The 24,318-nt window shown below is 41.7% G+C and overlaps 2 protein-coding genes across 6 annotated transcripts; both read right to left on the bottom strand.

The window, feature by feature from the left end:
• Positions 1-2,420: 2,420 nt before the first annotated feature.
• LOC118236294 (cysteine-rich and transmembrane domain-containing protein 1-like) lies at positions 2,421-11,734 on the bottom strand. 3 transcript variants are annotated; one of them, XM_035434526.1, is made up of 4 exons: positions 11,486-11,734; positions 4,625-4,803; positions 4,356-4,564; positions 2,421-3,158 (listed from the first exon to the last, which is right to left on the bottom strand). In XM_035434526.1, the coding sequence occupies exons 2-4, from the start codon at positions 4,780-4,782 to the stop codon at positions 3,058-3,060; spliced, it is 468 nt and encodes a 155-aa protein (XP_035290417.1). In that variant the 5' UTR covers positions 4,783-4,803; positions 11,486-11,734; the 3' UTR covers positions 2,421-3,057. The 3 variants fall into 3 exon arrangements, with proteins under 3 accessions (XP_035290417.1, XP_035290416.1, XP_035290415.1); XM_035434525.1 differs by having other exon boundaries at positions 4,356-4,654; positions 4,715-4,803; positions 11,486-11,733; XM_035434524.1 differs by having other exon boundaries at positions 4,356-4,803; positions 11,486-11,732.
• Positions 11,735-12,164: 430 nt separating this feature from the next.
• mat2b (methionine adenosyltransferase II, beta) lies at positions 12,165-19,112 on the bottom strand. 3 transcript variants are annotated; one of them, XM_035434522.1, is made up of 7 exons: positions 18,951-19,112; positions 16,992-17,186; positions 16,506-16,620; positions 16,034-16,180; positions 15,250-15,443; positions 14,501-14,614; positions 12,165-13,638 (listed from the first exon to the last, which is right to left on the bottom strand). In XM_035434522.1, exons 1-7 carry the CDS (start codon positions 18,978-18,980, stop codon positions 13,462-13,464), a joined length of 972 nt encoding a protein of 323 aa, XP_035290413.1. In that variant the 5' UTR covers positions 18,981-19,112; the 3' UTR covers positions 12,165-13,461. The 3 variants fall into 3 exon arrangements, with proteins under 3 accessions (XP_035290413.1, XP_035290412.1, XP_035290414.1); XM_035434521.1 differs by lacking the exon at positions 18,951-19,112 and adding an exon at positions 18,268-18,504; XM_035434523.1 differs by lacking the exon at positions 18,951-19,112 and adding an exon at positions 18,093-18,226.
• Positions 19,113-24,318: the final 5,206 nt, after the last annotated feature.

Raw genomic sequence — 24,318 nt, forward strand, 5'->3', positions numbered from 1 at the left:
AGATAGACAGAGAGAGAGAGAGAGACGGACAGACAGACAGAGATGTAAGGAACAAGCTGTGGAAATCATTTCCTGGCAGTTTGGGTGGAACTCACTTTTGCAAAGGGACCATTCGAATGGGCTTTAAAAACAAAGATAAACATGAGCACAATCAACACTCGCACGAAACACAAACACATAAAACATTTAGTAGTGGGGTCATGTGATGACTTATGTTTATTTATTTGGTGTTAATGCTTAGCTTGTATACCCTAACCCCAACCCATGCTAAGAAGTAGCATAACAGCGAGATGCGATAGAAATTGCTTTGCTTTAAGTTGAGCTATAGGGCATTTAGCACAGAGGTGTAAAACAGCCCTCTCTGCACTAACACACAGCTCAGTATAATTAGGCTAACCCATGTGTGCTGTGCTGCTTCAACAGAATGTGACCAAAGCACCTTGTTTAATTAGCACCATTACTTAGTCTCGTCTCCACACACAAACACACGCAAGCAAGACCTCGATACGACCCTGATCCTGAGCTAAGTAAATGGAATGCTCTGTATTTACAGTATCTTAAACCATTTGAAGAGTAGGTTGTTTTTGGAATGTTTTTTTTCTCCAAAAGTCTAAGTTGGTGTCCTAGAACTCCATTACTTTTGATTGCCAGTAGTGGTCATTACATCAGCATTAGAATGTTCAGTTCAGAACATTCTAATCACATATTTGTGACCTCACACTTTAAAGGGTTATTAGTAGAACAGAACCAGATGCATCCTCTTCTTCAGCTCACTCTACCCTTGAGCAGATGTGGGTGCGACACTCAACCATGTATACTGCAGTTGGAACCTCACTCACAACTCTCAGGCTGTCTCTCTCTCACAAGCAGAGCCAATCCCACGGTCTGTTCCTCTCTGACAGAGAGCTTTAAACCACTCAGACTCCATTTCCCAGATGCACTGCCAATCTCTTACTCTGTTCGCCCGACGCACAGTAATTACCTCCTTCAATTTAATCCCTACACACAACATGCTGTAATTACCTCCTTCAATGTAATCCCTACACACAGATCCACTCCCAGTCCTTTCACCACGCAGACACTATGGTTTCCGACCTACAGATACCGCATGCAGTCTGTCTTCCATATACCAAGCTAATCAGTCTGTTTCCCATATACCAAGCTAATCACAGTCTGTTTCCCATATACCAAGCTAATCACAGTCTGTCTTCCATATACCAAGCTAATCACAGTCTGTTTCCCATATACCAAGCTAATCACAGTCTGTTTCCCATATACCAAGCTAATCACAGTCTGTTTCCCATATACCAAGCTAATCACAGTCTGTTTCCCATATACCAAGCTAATCACAGTCTGTTTCCCATATACCAAGCTAATCAAAGTCTGTTTCCCATATACCAAGCTAATCACAGTCTGTTTCCCATATACCAAGCTAATCACAGTCTGTTTCCCATATACCAAGCTAATCACAGTCTGTTTCCCATATACCAAGCTAATCAAAGTCTGTTTCCCATATACCAAGCTAATCACAGTCTGTTTCCCATATACCAAGCTAATCACAGTCTGTTTCCCATATACCAAGCTAATCACAGTCTGTTTCCCATATGAGGCCAGTCCATGGTTATATTCAAGAGCGCACATGACGCTAATGTTTATTTGCCATTTGTAGGCAATAAAAATACACATGGGAATTCTCTTTTAGACAAATATATAGGTGAGTAGTAGCTTGTACAGTGTCACCATTTGCTATTTTTGAACATTACAGCAGAAACGGGCCCAAACCGAACATCGGTTGCAGGCTGTTACGGGTATATGGAATGGAAGGACATTAGTATCACACCAACAACACCAGTGATACTGCGGCCAATTTACTTAACTTGTTGAAATGCATTCACCCACCAACAGCCTAATGGAGCTGATCCCCCTCCATGATTTCTACACACGAAACCAAAGAGAGTGAAAATGAAATATGAAACCTCTCAGGGTGTTGCAACACGTAGCAAACCTCCAGGAACCTCGGGGTGACCACCTCCTGTTCAGCACACAGAAGACTGAAAAACGCAACGGAATATTTCGCCTATTGAGTAAGTCCCTGGTTCACTCTGAGCCGAGACAGACCCACTCTATTCCCTGGACTGACTCACCATTCCATTCTTCACGCAGGAAGCCACTTCTATTCAGAATCTATTACCAGCACACAGAGCAATATTCTAACCAGGGTACATTCCCCCCAAAAAGAAGAGCCACTTCTGTCACAGTCCTCTTTGCAAAGGCACTTCTGTTCCCCCAAGACTGGGAGGCATGAGAAGGCTCCACACAAATAAGCATTGCAAGTACACAGCATGGACAAAATACATACTAAACAGCATGCAGTACACAACACATTAAAAGATCAGGCACAGAGACCATGACAACAAGAGCCTCTTTTGAAAAGTTTATTTTCTTCCATAATCTTCATGCAAAATTACATAAGATATCATTTTTTTTAAATCATCTTTCCTTTTGTAGGAATGTAAATATAAAAAAGAGATTAAAGCAGATTTCAAATATTGTATGAGAACCCCTGCTAATGTCTCTAATATGAAAAATGCCAAAATTGTCAATGCCCCCCCCCAAAAAAACAACTAGTGTAATATTACACATAATTTATTCAATTCAGAGTTCAAGTTAAAATATTTAAGTTAAAAGCACCTGGTACACCCACAGTGCCAGCAGAACTTGAAATTACTCAAACATTGAACCAAAAATTTCTCCGCTGAAGAACATTTAAATCTAACAACATTTGACAATGACTCCAAAACAAATACAAATAAATGAATGTATATTTTTTTTACTTGATGTGTCTGGTCAAAGCAGAGTAGTTTTTATGTCCACTGGTTGAGAAATAACTTTTTTTTAGCTGTAACAACATTCCCATCTCATCACAAGGGGGAGGGGGGGGGGTTGAAATCAATATTAAAAAAATAAAAAGTATAATACTGAATATTTGTCCATTCCTAAATATCATGGGCCTGCAGATGACCAATGCGGGTCAGAGGTCAGGAGGTCACAGAGAGGTCACAGTGGGAACAGGCTGCAGCAGCACAGGAATGCCAAGCAGCCCGCGAGATAGCAGCTCTCCCCCGAACCTCCTCTTCTTCCGTCTTCCACCAAGTGCACTGAGAGGGGACACACAGGACAGAAGCATTTTCTGTGCTTTACCCTTTTGAGAGCAGGTTTTTGGAATGTTTCGTCACAATCCTATGACAGTGTGTTCTAGAATGTTGCTTTCAATCGCCAGTAGCGATTGCTACTGCACATCGACATTGGAATGTCCAGCTTATGACACAAAGAGAGTGCGTCATTCACACTCAGTAACTTTCAACACGAAAAGGGTGTCGATCACAGGTTAACGTGATGAGACAGATCTATTACTTTCCTGAAGCACCACAAACCAGAGAGCGGCATAAGAAAGCCAGAGCAGATAAACTAGCTCAGCTCGAACAAGTCAGCACACAAAACCTTCAGGGATCTTAAAATCCAGGGAGTTTAGAATTCACAGAACATAGACCTTAAGGTGTTTAGAACTCTGGAGGTCGGTGGACTTGATTTAACAAGAGCCACCGATGAAGACGACCGCATCTACTGTGACATTAACAAAGAAAAACATGTAGTAATTCTGGGCCAAGGGCGGTGGAGCTCAGTCACACACAGTTAGTGAGATCCAACTGGCTAAACACATTGCAGCACCCATTTCTCACACGATTTACAGCCTCTAAAAGAGAGCAGATTTTTACCTAATCTCAGGACTGCTGTGGGAAAGTCACTGATCATTTCCATCATCAGTGAAGAGACATACTTCAGCTGACATGAAAACAGCACATAGGAAAATATGGTTTCGAAAAAATATGAGTCCATCATTATTTGTTAATTTTTTTTACTGATCAATAAGTGTGAGTGCTAAGTGTCCCAAAAAAAGGTTAATTTTGGTGTTGCCTGACCTTTCCAGAATGTGCATTATAATTAAATTCAACCATAAATCATAAAATAAGTAATACTATAGCTATATACTATAAATATATTCAACCATTACATATCTCCTCATCACTTCCATAATAATGGCAAAATTATTTGTTAGACTTGTTGATGAATCCTTTCGGTTCTTGAAGAAGGCAACTGAAGAAAAGAGAAAGGAGGGATGACTCCCTCCCTCCCTCCCTCCCTCCCTCCCTCCTCCTCTCCTCCCCTCCCACCCTCCCCTCCCCTCCTCCCTCCTCCCTCTCTCCATCTCACCCTCTCTCCTTCTCTCCCTCTCTCCCCTCCCTCCCTCCCTCCCTCCATCCTTCTCAGTTCCTCTGTCTCTCTCTCCCTCTCACCTGTGTTTTTGGGGGATTCTGCATACACCGGTGCCCCTGGGGGGGCATTCTGCCATCCGTACTGAGGGTGGGGGGCCGCGGCGTACCCCTGGTATCCCGGCTGGGGGGCGTAGGGGTCGCCAGCCCCCGGGTGGAAGTTGGGGTAGGCGGGGTTGGGCTGCTTTGTGTAGGCGGGGTCTCCCAGGGATTGATACCCTTGGGCGGGGTACCCCGGAGGAGGTGGTCCTTGGGTGGGGTACCCCGGAGGAGGTGGTCCTTGGGCAGGGTACCCCGGAGGAGGTGGTCCTTGGGCGGGGTACCCCGGAGCAGGTGGTCCTTGGGCAGGGTACCCCGGAGGAGGTGGTGCTTGGGCGGGGTACCCCGGAGCCGGATATCCCGGGGCAGAGGGGCCAGGACCCGGATATGGAGGGGGCTGCTCAAAATCCATCTAGGGGCCACAGGCAGTTTCCTGGGCAGGGGCAAAAATAAAATGAAAGAAAGGTTAGGACATGGGTTCATCTTCGATCATTTTGGATCAGCCAAAAATGGTCTCTAGTAGCATGGGTGCCTATGACCATAAAAAGATGTACATGAACATATGCATTTTTTTCCAGAGAATACATGTTTTTTTGTTTTAAAAATGACCTCAAACATATTATTTTGCATTTATAATTGAATTCATTATTTTCACTTAGTTTTTCATCAATTTTAAATGAGTAATCAGATGTTTTCAAAAAACGCAAAAAGCAAAAGTCATCAAATAAAGACACAATCATGGCAAAACTGAATATATCAATGATCCTGCGTGCACTATCTCTGTAAGCATATCACACCAGGTTAACCTTTGTATCTGGCTGGGTGCTGACCCATAGGTATTGTAGGGGAATCAAGATGTTCCCAAAAACAGGTAAAATGACCGTTAGCCCAGGAAGAAGCAGATCAAAAGTTTGTAGTAAAAACAGGAAGATGTATTACGCAGCCGGCTACGGGAACAACTCAGCAAGGAAGTTCAAAATAGTATTGGTGGGTGATCAGATTTATACAGTTTACAGTAGACTGGTATTTGCATATTGTGGAATTATATTGTTGAAAGGGAGCACTGCCTCTGATTGGTGATAGAGGCTGTGCTTCCTTCCGATTGGACCATTCAAATTCAAATCCATCCTACCTATCCAAACAGGTACCATTCACATTGAAATTGAATACAACAGGGGGGCTCACCCCCTTCCCCCCTGGGGCCCAGCGGAAACTTCCCAAACGCAGAATACACAAAACTGTCTGTTTCCCAACAGTATCAAGATCTTTTGTCAGCACCCCACCACTAAAGACAACAACTTGTTCCCCATGACATCCGTTTTTCCAACAATTCAAAGCATGATTGCATTGTAATTATGGAGAACCTAAAGTTCACATAATGCTGATCCAGTAGGGTGTTCTGGCACTGAGCACGGTCTGATCACACTCGCTGACTCCCTGTCAGCACAGTAAACAGTCTGTTTTCCTTTGAGGGTCTGATAAGAAGCAGACTTCTGTGAACTCCTTTGCAACATCATTGGAAAATGACTGGAGCAAAGGGAAGTCGAGCTCGTTCCTAGAATCTCAGCGAAATCCAAGCTCTGTGAGAATTTTCAGGGACCTGCGAGCAGTCTTCAGCTCACGCATACTGCATTTGGTCTTAGACAGTCAAATGCAGAGCCGTTAGCGATTAGCCCAGAGGGTGAACAGGGGACTTTGCTCAGGAGCATCGTGACTTGTATCAGGCCAACACGCCTGTTTGCCTAATTCATGTTTCCTTCTCCACCCCCTCCTCCTCCTCTTCCTCCCCCTCTCCACCCCCCTCTGCCCCCTCCTCCTCTTCCTCCCCCTCTCCACCCCCCTCTGCCCCCTCCTCCTCTTCCTCCCCCTCTCCACCCCCCTCTGCCCCCTCCTCCTCTTCCTCCCCCTCCGCCCCCTCCTGCTCCACTCCCACCCTCCTCCTCCTGCAAGCAGTGACCAAACCTGGGAAACACAAACCGCTCTCTAAAATATTTAGCAAAACTTAAAGACAGAAAAAGCAAAGAATGCCTGCAAGTAAAAACATGCAGTCTAATTCACGTCATGGGACTCCCATACGACTGAAGACATCAGGGGAATTGGTCTCTAAATTTGAGACAGCTTCACGTCATGTTTTTTTTTTTGTTGTTTGTTTGTTTTTTGCAGTTGCTCTTATGGAATCATGCTATTGCTGGCTTAATGGGTAATCCTTGCACTCAATACTCTACAAGTTGTTTCTCATTTTAGCATCTCACTTTTTACAATAGCCCTCTTTGTACTGTTTTAAGTAAGTGTACTTGTTCTATTTTGTCATTTTTATATGAAGGGCGACCGATTGTCTGGCAGTCGGAGGGTTGCCGGTTCAAACCCCGCACTGGGCATGTCGAAGTGTCCTTGAGCAAGACACCTAACCCCTAACCCCTAATTGCTCTGGCGAATGAGAGGCATCAATTGTATTATATAAATAAATGCAGTCCATTTACCATATGATGAGTGCAAATAAATAAATCAAATAAATAAATCAAATCAAAATGCACAGTCTGAATATTGTACATTACCTATTCATGCAAGTTGAGATCTTACTGGGGCTGTTCAGGTTAAGCAAGCCATGTTGGGTCAGCAGTGAAACTGTGCCCAATTACCAGCACAGAGCTCACAGAGCTCACGTTCACCCTGCCCTCACCCTGAACACCATGGGCTCCAAAACAAAGCAGTATGTACTACTATACACTACATACAGCAGAGTTACAAACAGCCAAGCTTTTGGTGTGAGGAATACCCAGCTCTACGTATCTCAAATGGTATCTGAAATGCATCACAGTGTAAATAAAAAGAAAGAAACTAAAAACAAAGCGCTCCCTAAATGAACAAACTGGCAAAAAGTCGCCCGCCCCACTCCGCCCCAATTGTGTCGACGGTCACAATTACCCTCTACCCGCCATCCACAATTGCAATCTCTCCCATTCGCCCCCCATCAACTAACAGAATAAATCACACTCCACCCAGCTGACCAAAGTTGGCAACTCTGTGTAGTATCAGCACTATGAATAATAGTTCAATATTAACCTCAGTCTCAGGATATAGACATACTCTCCATGGCGATGCAGTCGGGATCATTAGCTTGCCAGCTAAATGGCTAAAACCGCGGCTAAAAATTCAGATCTTTGCATCAATCCAGTGTCTTTCAAGCCCAATTCATCTTTGTGGTTAACTTGCATTTATTCTCACTCCAGAAGTTGAGCTGCCCCAACCTCCCCTCGGTTGAGTTTCTACACATTCAGTGCACCATAAAGTGTGCCAAAAATGTCTGTCTAACCATTCTCAGCCACCCCATCAACCTTTTTCAGCTGCTCCCCTCTGGTATGCTATTCTATTCTAAAATATTCAGTATGCTTTTATTGGGGATAATGGGCAGGAACAATTGCTTGTTGTTTAGGCAAAAACAAAATAAATAAAAAAAATAGGGCCAGGAACGTCAAGTTTCCATACTACCACAGAAGACTCACATTGCGCACATTTTTGCGGAATGAAATGATCCTGACCCTAAAGTATGCATTTTTATTTCCATATCATGCCACTAGGCCAATATATTCTCTTCAGTAAATAAAATGACACTAAAGAAGTGTGGAGGGACAGAAACCGTAAACATAGATAAAGCCGCAAATATGGGCTATATAGCAGACGTGATGTCAAAAATGTTGAACAAAAAAAAACACGATGGCTACGGAGTTAAGGAAGACACACAGGCCGTTTGAGAATAGCTTCCAGCAGTTCCGTGAAATGAGCGACAGTGAGCGACAGTAAGACGGCAGATTCGTCGGAAATCGTTCAAAATAAAAGTCTGCCTGCGCGAAAATGAGAAACGCGTATCTCAAAGTTTATTTTCTAAACTAGCGACGTTTTGACATGTAAAAATATTCCGTTATAATTATAATGCCAATTAAAAAGGCAGTGCATTTTTATAAAGCTTTCTTTATATTTCTGCCATGTTGATTCTTGGAAGTGCAGAAAGTCTAAATATGCATACAGCCCTTCAACTAAATTGATATGATGACAAAGATATCAAATAAACATGATAGAAAATTTGATAGAAAATGTTGTGGTTCAACTAAACAGTGTATTCCTCTCTACTGCTAGTACAGGTCAATGGATTGTGTACATCAGGCTCTGCTACCTCCCCTGGACATGTTGTCTCAATGATACGGGGGTTTTGAAAACCTTGGACCCTCCACTCTTCAGATATGGTGTCACTTATATCAAATAAGCGTCATAGAAAATGTGGCTGGGGTTTGAACATGCAATTTCTCAGCAAATAGTGTATTCTTATCCTCTGCTAGTACTGTTGAATACATACAAGTGCGCATACAAGTCAAACAGTCTTGAATGAATTAAAATCTCTTTAAGAACTCAGAATATGACACACATAGTCATTGGTCATGATACATTTCATAGCAGGAAACAGCCAGTATTGGACACCTGGGCTTGTAACAGGATGTGAAGTACAACTGGCCTTCACATTAAGCAGTAACTATAAACAATAAACAGAATTTTTGACATTTGACAATTTTTGTGTGACTTACAAAAGCAAAACTTGTTGACTTAATTCATAGTGCAGATATGTCCTCATATCTGTGTTGAAAAATTTATTAATATTCCTACCAAACAAAAACATTTTTGTAAAAAAACACACATACAATCCACAGCTACTTGCATCTAGTTGCTTGTGAAAATGTGGGCAGTTGTGGGAGAATTCAAAATTTAGTGATAATTTCACAACTGCCAAATAATGCCAAATATTCTAAAACCAAATACTTTTGAAGAGAGAAAAGCACAGTAATTATATCATTTTCATATGTTTTTAATGAATCAAGAATTTTCACTTTTAGGGTAATATTATTTTCTTTGTCTTTTATGTTTTACATTTCAATGATTATCACAGCCCAATGAGTTGATTTGATATTTAAAGGAATTATAATGTTTTCAAAGCACCACCAGTTTCTTTGACTTTTGGAAATGTTTGGGAGAACCTCTATATTTTCCCAAAATAAACAATTCAAATTCTGACTGACAAAGGTTGAAGCGACCATGAATACATAATTTTCTTTTAAGTTTTTTTTCAGGAGGTCCAAGTATGAATCGATTATTTGGTCACTTAACCATCTTCCACTTTTAATTAAATCTAGATCCGCTGGTGATGTATTATTAGGCAAATCCCTACCTGGATTTTTTGGCAATTCATTAATTTTAAAAGGAAATTCATTCTGACATTGGTCAGTGCATGTGTGACTTATCTGGAAAATTTTGATATCATGTAGCTTTTCACATGATTCTACCTCATATGCTGCAAGAAAAAAATCAGATTTGGATAAGTCTGAATTTATCTTTTTTAATGTACTTAAATCATTGTTTATTACAGTTTTATAATACCACTTTCCATTTTTCAATTTGCACCAAGTTACGAAGGGCTTTTGGCTTGCAAAATACATAATATTTCTAAGTTCATATAATTTTTGGTTATAAATTGAGGACATGGTCAATCGTTCATCAATTTCATTTTCAGACCATTTTGCAAGCACAAGCATAGTTTTTGGTAAATGCGTTTTATGCACCCTTTTCAATTCAAGGTTGTCTTCATGTCTACAAATTGTACAGGCACGTTTTTTAGGAACTGAATCATGACACAGTATTGATTTTTCAACAGCTTTTTTAGAACTTCCACTTGGTGTAAGTAGTCATTTTTTCATTTTGGCTATGCATTAAACTATTATTACATTTGCTGCATTCAAAAGAATACAGGATATGTAAATGCAGTAAATCATTTGCAAGAAAAGGTGATGTTAAATTTTTGCTTACAAAATTATTTATGATGGTAAGTGCATTCCTGTATTGCATTGGGTTCTCAAAGGCACTTGATGAAGTCTGACACAAATTGATTTTATTCAGTTTGGATATGGTACGCTTAAAGTGTTGGCAAACTGTTTTACAAACTGTTGTATCAGAAAGCAATCTGAACTTAATTGAATAAAATTTCATTGAGCAAAATTTCAAACCCCAGCCACATTTTCTACGACGCTTATTTGATATAAGTGACTCCATATCTGAAGAGTGGAGGGTCCAAGGTATTCAAAACACTCCCATATCATTGAGACAACATGTCCAGGGGAGGCAGCAGCGCATAGTTGATGTTGCAAGGTAGCACAGAATGTTGAAGTAATGCATTTTAAATTACTCTAATTCTTCCCTTACCATTCAGTTAAACTCATGTACTGATGTAATGTTGTATTAGATATTGCAATAATAATTAAAAATAATGAGTGTATTTTATCTTCAATTCTCCTTTTAAATTTTTTGCATTGTCATTGTTAAAAATGTAGGGGAAAAAATAGAATGAAGACAGATTTGTTTGTAATTAATATTAGTGTTGTGAATAGTTTTATAATGTCTGTGTTTAAAATCGAAGTTGTTTTAATATTGTACAAATAGAAAACGAATAGTTCATATTTTAGGACAACTGCAGTCCGATTTGTCCTTAATTAATTTCATTTTGTTGAACGTAACAGTGGTTTTATCGTCGTACTTTTATTTTGAAATTTTCAGACCCACGCGAAAGTCCTTACTGTCGCTAGCTTCACACTGCTACTTCCAGCACCCTCAAACAGACGTAGGCTTCAAACTGAATGTTGTAACACTTTAATTACCAGGGATATTTTGTCCGTAAAAACCAGGAGGTTTAAAGAGAGAACCATAACGGACAAGGACAATAGCATTAGCGTAATTATCTTGGTTCGGATGATAGAAAAAATAATAATAATTGGAAAATCGCAGGCAGTCTCTTTGATGACAACCACCGACGGACCTTCCGGAATGAAACGAATCAAGAGAAAAAGTAGAAGATAGTTCGTACTATTCGCTTATATGGCCAAGCAAGATAAGAATATTTTAATCAGACATCTCTTTGCCCATGCGTATCAACCTGGCGTCCCGTATGCATATTAGCCAAGTAAAGTAGTATAATGCATCGACCATATATTAATACTTTCTATCAACACAAAGTGAAAACGAGAAAACGTAAACAAAAATGCTTAATTCGCAACAAAAAAATGCATCATGAGATTTACCTTGGATGGAATGGCTTCTTTGTGTTGAAGTTGTATCCACTTAGCTGACACTTTGAGGACCTTCTCCAATTAATTGTCTTTATAATATTTGCTTACTTTAACATATCGATCCATCAACTGGTTTACACCACCGCTCCTTTCTTTTGAACAATGGATTTGGTCGTGAGAGACCGCAGCGGCTAATTCACAATTCCAGGAAAAATTAAGCTACAATCCCCTCCCCTCCTCGAGCTCTCTTACGTAAGCACCGTAAAGAACAGAGGCATGGGGGATGACGTAGACGTTTACTGTGACGGGAAATGAACACCAGTGAATCTCTGACCGCTGTTACCGTTATTTCCACAAAATGACCTTTCCGTCTACCTTAATCAGGATGCAATGAAACGGGAGAACTGAACAGCATGTAAACCAGTGGTTTTGACATGAACAAATTGTCCTGGGGCCATTTCAATTATTTATTATTCTGTCACGATTACAGCAGGATATTTTCTATGCTCATAAATTTACACAAAATGATGAAAAAATATTTCTACAAATATTTTATTTACAGGGGGCCCCGCATAAAATCTCTTCACTTTCCAAATTATAAGGATGCATTCAATACTACCACATGAGTTTGCACTACATACATTTACCCTTTTGCTCAATCACAGGGCATATCACACAAAGAGAAACACCATACTGTTTTCCCTTATAGTTTATTGAATGTATACCAAGGACTCTTCTGACAAATACCATAAAAGATTTTTTGAACATCTCAAAGCATCAGAAGAATCTACGACACTCCCATACAGCAACAGTTCACAGAAAACAAAACTGACAGTGCAAATTAATGTTCTTCACGGTCAGACCTAATTAAATTTCAATTTGAAGACAGCACTTCACCTTTAGTGTTTTGCTGCCCTCTAGCGATAAACTACTGTAGGCTCTGAAAAAATGCACACCTTTAGGTCATCACGCAAACCAACGGCACGTGTCCAAAACATTTCGTCGACATGTTTAGCCGTCAGTACAAATTCATTGCCATTTACCTAGAGCAGGTGTGTCCAATAAAAACGGCTGTTGCAGACGCAGGTTTTTGTTTCAGCCCAGCCCAAGACATCTGATTCTATTTGTCATGGTCTTGATTGAAGGCCGCAACGAGTTAATTAATTGAATCAGGTGTCAATGTGCCAGGCCAAAAAAACCTGTACCCACACTGGCCCTTTGGAATATGACTGGACACCCTGCTCTAGAAAAAGTGTGAGAACTCCATTTGTGCTCTTTTTTGTGTTTTCGTATAACCTGAAAGTGTGCTATAGATGCAGAGCAAGAACGTATTCAGTTTAAAACGTATTTATACTGAAATCCAAAAGGAAACAAATGGAACTCCAAAATTGTCAGAATAAAAAACTCTTCAGCAAAGATCAAACCATTTCCACATCCTATACCAACAAAAAAAGACTCAATACTGTAAGCCTGATTTGTAAAAAAAAATGACACAGTCCCCATCATCAAAGCATCTAACAACTTCAGGATCTGTCAGGAAAAAAAAACAAAATGGACCCAAAGTGTTTCAGCTAACTGCTTTCAAATAAAAAACGACTTTAAATGAAAAAAAAAACAAAAAAACAATCAAAATAAAGAAAACTGGGGTCGTTGGCAGGAGCTATCAGGAGAGTACTGAGCCTGCAGTTGGGGGAATGTTAATACCAGAGAGAAACCAACCCTGGACCCCACGCAATACGTGCCATTATTTATTCTGAAATGTTGCAGCCAGCAGGAAAACCTAGGAGTGAGCTCACAAAGCAGAGAGCAGAGACGGTCAGAGAGACAGCGAGCCATGGTTCAATTCACTTACAATCGCATTAGAGTAAATTCAAAAAGGAGCCACAGTAATAGTCTTGGGGGGGGGGGGGTGCTGGGGTGGAATATGACGCTGTAAATGGGTGGCACCACCCCCCGGCAAACAGATAGGCCCCTGGCCCCCGGGCCCCTCAGTGGAACACGGTCTGCCGCCAGCGCTTGTCGTACAGGAAGGGCCAGAGGCTGTCGCGTATGGCCGTCCTGAAGGGCGTGGGCTCTACGCCCAAACCCAGCGACTCCAGCCGCGAGCACTCCAGCTGAGCATTCTGGGGTCTCTGCGCCCCCGCCCCCGCCGGCTGCTCCGTCAGCTATGGGGGGGGGGGGGGGGGGCGGAGATATAGAATGAGGTGAGGGGAGGGAAAGGGGGAAAAGGGAGAGGAAGATGGAGGAGAGGGGGGAGGAGAGGTTTAACAAGGTAAATTCCTTGGCAAAAGACATCGCTGAATAACATTAACTTTTCCCTGGGAAAACTGGGCCTCTGGGAATGCTTCTGGAAATCCCTGTCCTCATGGGCTCACACGAAAATGATTTAAAACATGTTTTTTCATTGTTTAAGAAACTTCGCTCATATTCAAAGTAATCACTATCATCAAGATGTACATCAGCCTGCTCAGCTACCTTATTACAGCGATAGCGTTATCTGGCTTTGAAACCCAATACCTGATGTGGAAATCCATTATCACTCATAGATAGCACCATATGGCTTTAAAGTCTGGTTTTGGAATCCATTATTACTCATAGATAGCATTATCTGACTTTGGAGCCTAGTTCATTCATAGATAGCATTATCTAGCTCAGAAGCCTAATTTGGGAATCCATCATCAATCATAGATAGCATTATATGGCTTTGAAGCCTGATGTGGAAATCGATCATCACTCTTAGACAGCACTATATGGCTTTGAAACCTGGTTAGGGAATCCATTATCACTCATAGATAGCATTACCTGACCTTGAAGCCTGGTTCACTCATATAGCATTATCTGACCTTGAAGCCTGGTTCACTCATAGATAGCATTATCTGACCTTGAAGCCTGGTTCACTCATAGATAGCATTATCTGACCTTGAAGCCTGGTTCACTCATAGATAGCACTATCTGGCTTTGAAGCCTGATTTTGTCATCCATCATCACTGTGCTTGAATGAGCAGATCTAGTGAACCTCCGTCTCACCGGTATGAGGTGGCTGCTGGGTAAGCTGAAGGCATCGGCGATGGCGCACGCCATCTCGTACTTGGTCATCTGCTCCTTCCCAGAATAGTGGAAGATCCCCCGCAACGACGGGTCCTGGCAGGAGGACAGACGCACGGACGGACGTGAGGACAGACGTGCAGATGGTGAGATAGCGCCATAGTCCCTGGACGTCTCCCCCATTTCGTACAGCTAGCTATTACAAGACCTGAGCTGCCCTGTCACACATAAAAATGCTGAGTTGGCGGCACGGTGGCACAGCAGGTAGCACTGGGTACTCCGGGCTCCTCCCACAGTCCCAGGACATGCAGACAATACACTGCCTGTAGTCCATGTGTGTGTGTCAGTGAATGGTGTGTGTTTGCCCTGCAATGGATTGGCGACCTGTCCAGGGTGTATTCCTGCCTCTCGCAAATGCATGCTGGGATAGGCAGCCCCCACCCCGTGACACTGTGACCCTGACCAGGAATAAGCAGGTTGCATAATGCATGTATGTGCTATGCGCTGTACTAGCTGGTTTTTAGTGTGTTCCAGCACCATGCGATTAAGGGCCATGTGATTAACTTAATCCACAGACTTTAGACAGTGTATCTGAAGGCCCACATTACCAGCTGACTGAGAGGGAAAAGGCCTGCAGACAGTGCAGCTCTCCAGGCCTCAGGGGTTAGAGTTAGACACCCCTGGGTGTTTTAGCCGCGGGTTCCCCGTGGCCCCTCCCCCCACCCCCTCACCTGCAGCCTCCTCTCGGCCATGAGGCGGCAGACGCGCGCCGCGTCGCCGGTGTAGGTGGGGAAGCGCTGCTGGCAGTGGTCCACGGTGCAGCTCTCCGCCCCCTCCTGCACGCGGTCCCACAGAACCGTCACCGCACTCTCATCCACCCGCTCCACCTCCCCGTACAGGATGGGCACGCGCAGCACTGCTGCACCTGGGGGGGAGGGGGGAGAGGGGAGGGAGGGGGAGAGGGGAGGGGGGAGAGAGAGGGAGAGGGAGGGGGAGAGGGGAGGGAGGAGAAGAGAGAGGGAGGGGGAGGGGGGAGGGGGGAGAGAGAGGGAGGGGGAGGGGGAGGGAGGGGGAGAGGGGAGGGGGGAGAGAGAGGGAGGGGGAGGGGGAGGGGGAGGGAGGGGGACAGAGATGGTGAAGAGTGAGAGGGGAGATCGAAAGAGAAAGTGAGGGGAGAGGGGGAGGGAGGGAGAGAAAGAAAGAACGAGACAGAGAGCTTATTTCTATTCATTTGAATTCTAATGGTGTATTTATTTCCGTAATTCAAAGAAACTGTTCTGCATGTTGACGGCGATGACGATGAGCATTTTTGGTGTATAGAGCAGGGGGTTGCCATATTTTTTTTTCCTTCTTTTTAGGGAAGACAAATGTGCAGCCCAAGAAACTTCCATTTGGAATGTCAGACAGGCAACAGCTTGTCTGTGAAAGTCAGAGCGGGTTCTGTTGGTGATGAAGATGAGGATGATGGTAGTGACAGTTATCACAGAGAGCGAGGGTGCCCAGAAGCACACTTACTTGGGTTGTGCCTCAGCACTTCTCTCTCTCCCTCCAGTTTGGACTTCCCGTACATGTTCAGTGGGCTCGGAGCGTCGTTCTCCCCGTAGGGCGGGTTGCGTCCGTCGAACACGTAGTCCGTGCTGATGTAGATGAGGAAAATCCCCGCTACGAAGTGAAAACGATACAGTTACTGCGAAGCAAGGAGCAGGGTAAGGCCTGATAAGAACGATAAGAAGGACTGACAGCACATCGGCACACCGTGTACACAATTACACCAAAAAGCTGACAAACAGTATGCGCTAACTGTGAGGTCCACCCTCAACTTCATGCTGGGGCAGCAGACTTAAATAAATGAAATACACCTTCCCTGGTTTCCAAAAACCAGCTCATAGCTGTGTAAGAATGATATGGCCCGTTGTGAATGAGAAACGCCCCCTCCGTACGTGAAACGTGTGAAACGCGAGCGTGCGCGGGAGACGCTGTAACGGACCTGCCTCCTTCGCCAGCGTGGCGGACGCGTGGATATTGAGGTTCATGGCGGCCTCCGTGTGCCTCTCCACAACATCCGGCCTCCGCTCCGCCGCGCAGTGTACGATCACATGGGGCTACGAGACAGGTTACAGACAAACTACAGCAACAATTACACCAAAAACTGTTTCAAAACTACTACTATTATTATTATTATTATTATTATTATTATTAACTATTATTATAGACATTAATAGTCATAGTATCATAGTCATAGTATCATCATCACCATCAACAATACCAGCAATGAATAATAACAATAATTATAATTAGTAGTACATTTACTGTTATTTTAATTATAACTTATTTACCACCGTCGTCATCTTCTTCATTACCATAACCTCTCATTATTATTGCTATTGTTGTTGCTATTATTATTATTATTATTATTATTATTATTAATTATTCATTATTAAGCAAAACTACGAGGTAAATAACAGGGCGTTACCTGGAAATCATGTATAATCCCACGCACAGCATCTTCGTCCATCAAATTGCATTTGAGGAATCGGGGCCGTGCCCGGCTGTAGCCACAGCCCAGGGTTTGCCAGTCATTGTTCTGGAACTCTCTATAGACCGCGCGCCCGAGGAGACCCGTGGCACCAGTCACCAGCACGCGCTTAAACGGAGTGTCAATGCTCTCCTGCAAAACAGACAGAGAGGCCGGAGAACATTTGTGAATTAGCTGATGGACAACTTTATTTTGACAGAAAAATATGAACAGGTTTCTGCTTTGGATTACAAAAGATGTGTGCATTTATATGGCAATATAAACTTTTAATTATTAATTCAAACTCCAGGTCATTTATATGAATTATTGCTATAAATACAGCATATTGTATTTTGAAGACACAATATATGCATTTAAAACTGAAAACGTACTTTAAAAGCTAGACTACAACAGACACAAATCAAAAGAATTATTCAATTTATTTTTTTTTATTAAAGCGTGTGCATGTTCACGAATATGACGGAAAGATGTACATCACTAAAAAATGTCAAGAACTGCAGTCGTGCCCACTATAAATTTATTTTCGGTTAGAATTTGAATTACGTCTGTTCAACTGGGGGGCGCTAGTGCTTGTGTTGACAAGAAATTTGTTTACTTCCGCGTATTATATCTATGAAAATAGACCTCTCTCTCTCTTATAATTTATACAAAACAATGCATTTGTGTGGATAAATCTGGGAGAAATGTAGCATCGGAGCTAGGGGGTTGTGGTGGATGCGATTTAAACAGGAAGCATAAAACGTGCCCCAAACCCAGTGATCACCTCTGTTCATAGGGCGTTTACTGCGTAAAACACCATAAGGAGAGGGGGACTACGAATGGCTTTATTTTCCCACTAAATTTGCAAAGCGCATACGTAGATTTTATGATGTTGTGGATTAAACTGCACTGGTAATCCAGGTTATCCGTTATCTCTGGTGCGTTTCAGGTGTCACTTGTCTCGCTAACAACGTATTAATGGTACATTCGTTTCTCTCAGCACTCCTACGGAATCGCGTTCAATCGTTTAACATGGTTAATTAAAGAAATTAAAATTACCTTTGCATAAAGGACCACCGGAACTGTTCTCACATTTTAAAAGTGGAAAAAGATATGAGAACAGTTTGCTGTTAGCTAGTAAACAGCCGATATGGATTAAAATATATTTCCTTCTAAATACATATCAGTAACCGAAAGTAAGATGCCGTGTTTGATTCCATCTAATCACTCCTACCTGCACTAGCTCTACGTGTCCGGGTGTGAAATGTATCTTCAGTTCCGCGTCCCTCATGCTCATTTCTAAGTAGCTGGCTTGCTAATGTTTTTTAAATCCCTGGGCGATCATGGACGGTCTTGTTTCTGTTGCGCAGCTGACTTCAGGTTACCTTCCTACATCAGCTGTTTCCTGTAACTGTCTGTGTCACAGAGCACGTTTGGTTGATGTGCACAGCAGACCGCTAACTCGCTAACATAGCTGGCTACCGACAGATTATTCTCACGCCAATTCCCTACATTACCTACAAAACGAGACAGCTAGCTAATTGTTCCTTTTAGTTATACAGCCATCGTTTCACAACTTAACTAGCTAGCATTGTATCATATATCATTTTCTGTAATTCAGACAGTTTAGGCAATGTTATCAGTTTCCGCTTTGAACGTCTCTTATCTTCAAATGAGCTGCCTAGCTAATTTATGAGCTAGGCTAGTATGTGTATTTGCCGGCACTTTGCTAGGTGTACTTTCTGAAGCAATCCCCACTATCAAATTCCTTTTAGTATTTAGGTACACAAGCTAAATACACTAGGAAATCAAATGCTACGCTAACTTAATTAAGAGTCTTGCTAGCTGTGTCATGATGCTTTAGCTTTCCTCAGTACGATAATCGTTAAGCACGCTTATTTAGAAATATGCTCTTACCTGAAAGTCCCCATACGGAAACCCAGGCATTTTGCTTCAATATTACTTGATGTAGTTGATAAATATTGCTAGCTAAAGATAACGAACTATTCTGGCAACCGTGCAATCTTACAACAAAAGGTTGAATACAGTGTTTACTGTACTATGGACTGGCAGCACGTTAATTTTTAAAGGGATAGTGTTCTTAAAGGGTAGTTGGATAGTGATTTTTATAGCAGGACAAATATTAATAGGGTAGCTTGGCCTTCATTATTACATTATTTCCCGTAATTCTCTGCAATAATATGTTATATGTACAAATAGATGTAACTGATGCATAAATAAATGCAGCAGATTCGCAAATAAATGCAAGTGATCCACAAATAAAATATAACTAATCCACAAATATAATGTAACTGACGCACAAATAAATGCAGCTGACCCACAAGGATTTTGTGGATTTTTGAGACAGTACCTTTTGGCACTATTTGCAAAAAGAAAAAGAAAAAAAAAGATTAGTTTTTCTCACTAAGATCATCTCAAAAAGCCACAAATAAATGCAAGTGACAGGCGATGCACAAATCTGAACCAGCTACATTTATTTGTGGATTGGCTACATTCATTTGTGGATAGGCTGCATTTATTTGTCGATCAGTTGCATTTATTTATTTATTTATTTATTTATTTTGGAGACAATAACACCCCATATTACACGAGTTAAGTGCAACTTCAAGCCTACTTAAGCATGACCTTCTCTTTTTAAACTTTAGTCATATTGCAGTTTAAACAATAACGCACGGAATTTGTGCTTTTTTTATAGATCATGTGCGTGTTGTCTGCTGCAAGATCTCACAAACATCATTGATTACCATCATTTCAAATCTATCATTGAATTATTTTTGAGTTTCATTATGCCCACTAGATGTCAGTCTAAATGTGTTTTTCTACTTGCTCGTTTCGTGACTATTTAGTATTTACATGCATGCTTATTTCTAATCCCTGACAAAATAAAATATATATCATTTCCTGTTTTTGATTTTATCGAATGGAGCGCGAGCACAAAGACAGTGAGGATATGCGAGGGTTCGTTCTCAACTCTGATCTGTCCACGGTTTGATAACAATGGCGAATTGTAATAAAGGGATCATTCCATTTTTGTAATTTATCTTGTATTATTTAACTTTGAGCGTACGCTTTCAAATGATTAGAGGGACTTGATTAAAATAAAAATTAAAGCCTACTGTCTATTTAAAACATAGCTAAATTAAATGTAATTAGCCATAGTGTTCAGAGCAGACAGCCACTAAACCAGCAATGCATACTCTCACAAATGCCTTAAAGTGTTCAACAGAGGGCAGGTGTTTTCAGAGGGCCCCAGACTAACCCCCACTCAAGAGCCCCCCCACCCCCACCCCACCCAGTCCCAGTAACCACAAGAATGTCCAGCAAAGTGCCATTCCAAACATTCCTGTGGTTGGCAAGCCCTGGTTGAGCCAACAGGTGGAGAGTGTCTGCAATGCAGAGGAACAGAGTGGCAGTAACACTCAGGCACACCATTGTTGGAGGGTTATTCAAACATGATTAAGACAGTCTGTAACATGTACCTGCACATGAAGTTAAAAACCAGAAGTCAACCGTGATGTAACACAAATAAATAGCTTTTTTTTGTTCTAAAAAGAGAGCAACAACTGTGAAGTAAAAAAATAAAAATGAATCCCACAAATAAAATTAATAATACAGATTACTTTCAGTGCACTTTGTATTTATAAGACACTCAAAAATGCATTTCTTTAAAAATTGTTCAACTACATTCAGTGTCAGTTATTTATACATGTTGCATACAAGTTCCAGCTGAGAATTATTATCATTGACAAAACCAATCACAAACCCAGATTCAGTAAGTCAATCTCATAGCAACACAGTCGCCTGTACCTCAGTGAAATTACAGGATGGAAATAGACTGTTTTTCAAAAACTATTTCAGACAAAGATCATCATTCAGATCATTTGGGATCGTTGTTCTTAGAGAGAGCATCCAAAACATTTCCATTTGGGAAAATTATGAAGGATATTCCCACATCTACTTGATTAAGTAATTTGCTTGATCCCAAAAAGGAACAAAGTAGAGGACAACCCATGATATGCTTCTGTGTAATGTTTGGCAAGTGCATAGTCCATATTACCGGGCATAATAGCAGTTTTGTGTTCTTTACTGCATAGCATTTTGTTTGACTCTACATATGACTTATGACAGGCTGCATGGACAACTCAGCATATACATATATCAGATGAGTTGACTTGCAACTGATGTTTACTGGTGAACAAGAATTTTCCATCCTGATATCGGATGATTGAAGGATTTAGCATTAACAATATTGTGGCAACAAGCACATCCCCTGCAGAGACACATTCCCGTGGTGCCAAGCTACTTCAGTTGCAGTCCAGAACCTATGAAATGTGCCGAGTCCTATTTCAATGAGCTTGAGTAGTTGGATCAGCACATGGTCTTGCAGAAGTGTTCCAGGGCACTGCAACGTGCTAGCTAGCAACTGTCTGGCTATAAGTCTAGTTGCATTGCTGCCTGCCCACACTGCTTTTTTACTTCAGCCATTTTGTTTGAGTGACTTATGCAAGATATAAATATATATCTTCCGTGTGAATTGCGCTTTGGTGTCGATAACTGTTGGTATGACAACACCCTGTGGAAACCACACTAGCTATAGACAGGTGTTTGCATAAATTGCATTTTTATTAGAACTGAAATGGATATGCTCTCTAGAATTAACTACATTGAGGCCATCAACCTTATGGTGAAACTTCCATTGTTCTTTTTTTAACGTCAGTTTAGCATTATTACAGCCATTTATAAGAAGCATTCAGAGTTAAAAGACAAAATGTGAGATGGTAGTTTATCTCAATGTAAAATTGTTTACATGCATCACCAGCTAAAGTTAAATATATATAATTCAAATCCATATAGATCAAGTCAATTATGCAAACTTGTAAGAGGCTGTGTCACTGTTCTGTTTTCTGTATCGAGGATATTATGACATCCACCAAAAATTTTACTGGCAAATAAAGTCATGATATTTTTCTTACAGGTGAAGAGAGTTAGTCAAGAGGAATTCAAGTAGAATTCAAAGACTAAATCAATAGAATAGAATAGAATAGAATAGAATAGAATAGAATAGAATAACTATATTTTCCCCTTTAAATCAACATTGAATTAATTTACACTTACATTTTTGTCATTTAAATAGGTCAAAGATAGCAGTACAGTATAACATTTTTATTTATGAGAGTCTTTAAAGGCTTCTGTGTCTGCATTGTGAAATAAAATTCATATTACAAGTGATACTCGCCTTCGATGCAGGTCACATCCAGGGTTCACTTCCTGTGTCTGTACCCCTCTATCACCTGCTTTTTTATTCTTCTGTGTCACAGAGGGACAGAAAGAAGAGGCGGTGTGATGGGCACCTGGAAGGGGGAGGGGTCAGAGGTCATGCAGAGGGGACCTTGGTACGCTGAGTGGGGGTTGGATGCAGTTTGTGTGTCCAGGTGCATCGTGGGACAGGGTTTCCCAGGGACACCGGCTGAGGAGTGGAATGGGACCCGGTGGCTTTTGACAGATACTGTTAGGGGTGAGAGGTGAAAATGCATCCCTGACATCCTGACACAATTCACCCTTGCACGTGTGCTTCTGGAAGGATCTCAGGGACACCACATTCAACTGCTGCTGAAGTCAATGACACACAAACACACACATTAACATGCCCTCACATACGTACAACGATATGTATGAACACACACACACACACACACATATATATATATATAATTACTGGTACAGGGGCACACACATACACACACACTGACGTATAAACACTAGTACATATGTAAACTGACACGTATGCAAAAGCACATGAACCCTCGCATACATGTACACTCACACACAAATAAGGATATGTATGGCTGTGTACACTCACATGCAAATGAATGCAAACACACACACACACATACTAACAGCGTCTGCAGGTCACACACACACTCCTCACATTACTGAAAGCACGGACTCTACAATGTTCATTCATGGGTTGTTCTTTCTTTTGAAATCTAAACCAACGCTAAAAGGTTCTGTGCAAAATTCCAATATAGATAGGATGAGTTTGTCATCTGCAACACACATCTCAGGAAAAACGTAAGGGATCACCCTTTATTTTTTGAAGAAGAATTGGGGGTTACTCCACTAAATACAATCGTTGAACCCTTCCTAAGCAAAGACAATGTTATTTTTTATTATTCAGTTATAGGTATAAAACTGTTTAATTTGAATCATTCGGTGTATAGCCACTGTATTTTTTGTATTTTGAACAGTTGTCATTTTCTGCAAATGTTCTAAATGACAACATTTTTGTTTGTATTTAAAATCAAATGTGATCAATAGTTTATGAAAGAATATCCAAAGTTATATCTTACACAGACACATACCCATAAACTGTGATACTGAAAATCTGGAGTAGTCTCATTTGTTATCCAGAGCTGTATCTCCAGTTAACCATGAAGACAGCTTCCATATTTAGGTTGGCATGGACAGATTCATGAGGTAAGGCTCCCACATACCCAAAGATGTGAGCATGGCCAATCTGTCCACTGGCGCTGCTCTACGCACAGCTGCGATCCAGTCACTGAACAGGGGTGGAGATTTCCCTGTGGGTTCAGGGGTCAGATGGGTTCAGAGGTCAGCTGGTGTCCCCCAGCTGAAGCTAAATTCAGGGGATAGCTGAGTGACACGTCACGTGAAAATGAACACGCACACGCAAGATGGACACCTCTGGCTTCCATGTGTAATTCTGGAGGGGAAAATGACACTGTTGTGTTGTCCGCTGCACTCGTGATATTCCCTGTAATGGCCATCTCCAGGGTATCGCTGTCTTTTTTCTTAGAACTGGTCGTGTGTGTCGGCTCTGTGGCCCCGCCCTCTTGTCTTTTCCTTTAAGCTGATTAGGAACGTAATAGAAGGGGAGTGGTCACTGGCAGGGTTTCCTACCAATCAGCAGCGGATGCTGTTCCCCACCACCTGTTTCAATGAAAATAACTGGGTGAGAGACAGAGGTGGAAAGTCCCAGGGGTCAGAGAGTAAAAGTCCTGCCATGTGTTTCTTCCACCCATGAACTCAGCCAGCTGATTTCACTAATTAGTTCTTCCTCCTGGCTGAAGAACTGTGTTAATGAGCAAATCCTGGCAATTGGAACATACTAGGGCGGGCTTTTACTTTCTGAACCTGGATTTTCCACCTCTGGTGAGAAATCAGGGGTGAGTGAGTAAAACTGGCACTCTCATGTTCATGGTCATGTCTGGACTGGAGGCACTTTGTTTTTGAAGCACAACTG

The sequence above is a fragment of the Anguilla anguilla genome, chromosome 9 (genome assembly GCF_013347855.1).
Source record: "Anguilla anguilla isolate fAngAng1 chromosome 9, fAngAng1.pri, whole genome shotgun sequence".
NCBI classification, from domain to species: Eukaryota; Metazoa; Chordata; class Actinopteri; order Anguilliformes; family Anguillidae; genus Anguilla; species Anguilla anguilla.

Coding starts and splice junctions, on each gene's coding strand:
- LOC118236294 (XM_035434524.1), bottom strand. CDS start 4,782: ATGGATTTTGAGCAGCCCCCTCCATATCCGGGTCCTGGCCCCTCTGCC. Junction 3,159..4,355: donor AGAATCCCCCAAAAACACAG/GTGAGAGGGAGA, acceptor GTCCCCTCTCAG/TGCACTTGGTGGAAGACGGA.
- mat2b (XM_035434521.1), bottom strand. CDS start 18,330: ATGAGCATGAGGGACGCGGAACTGAAGATACATTTCACACCCGGACAC. Junction 15,444..16,033: donor AGTGCTGAGGCACAACCCAA/GTAAGTGTGCTT, acceptor CCTCCCCCCCAG/GTGCAGCAGTGCTGCGCGTG. Junction 13,639..14,500: donor CCAGCAGCCACCTCATACCG/GTGAGACGGAGG, acceptor CCCCCCCCATAG/CTGACGGAGCAGCCGGCGGG.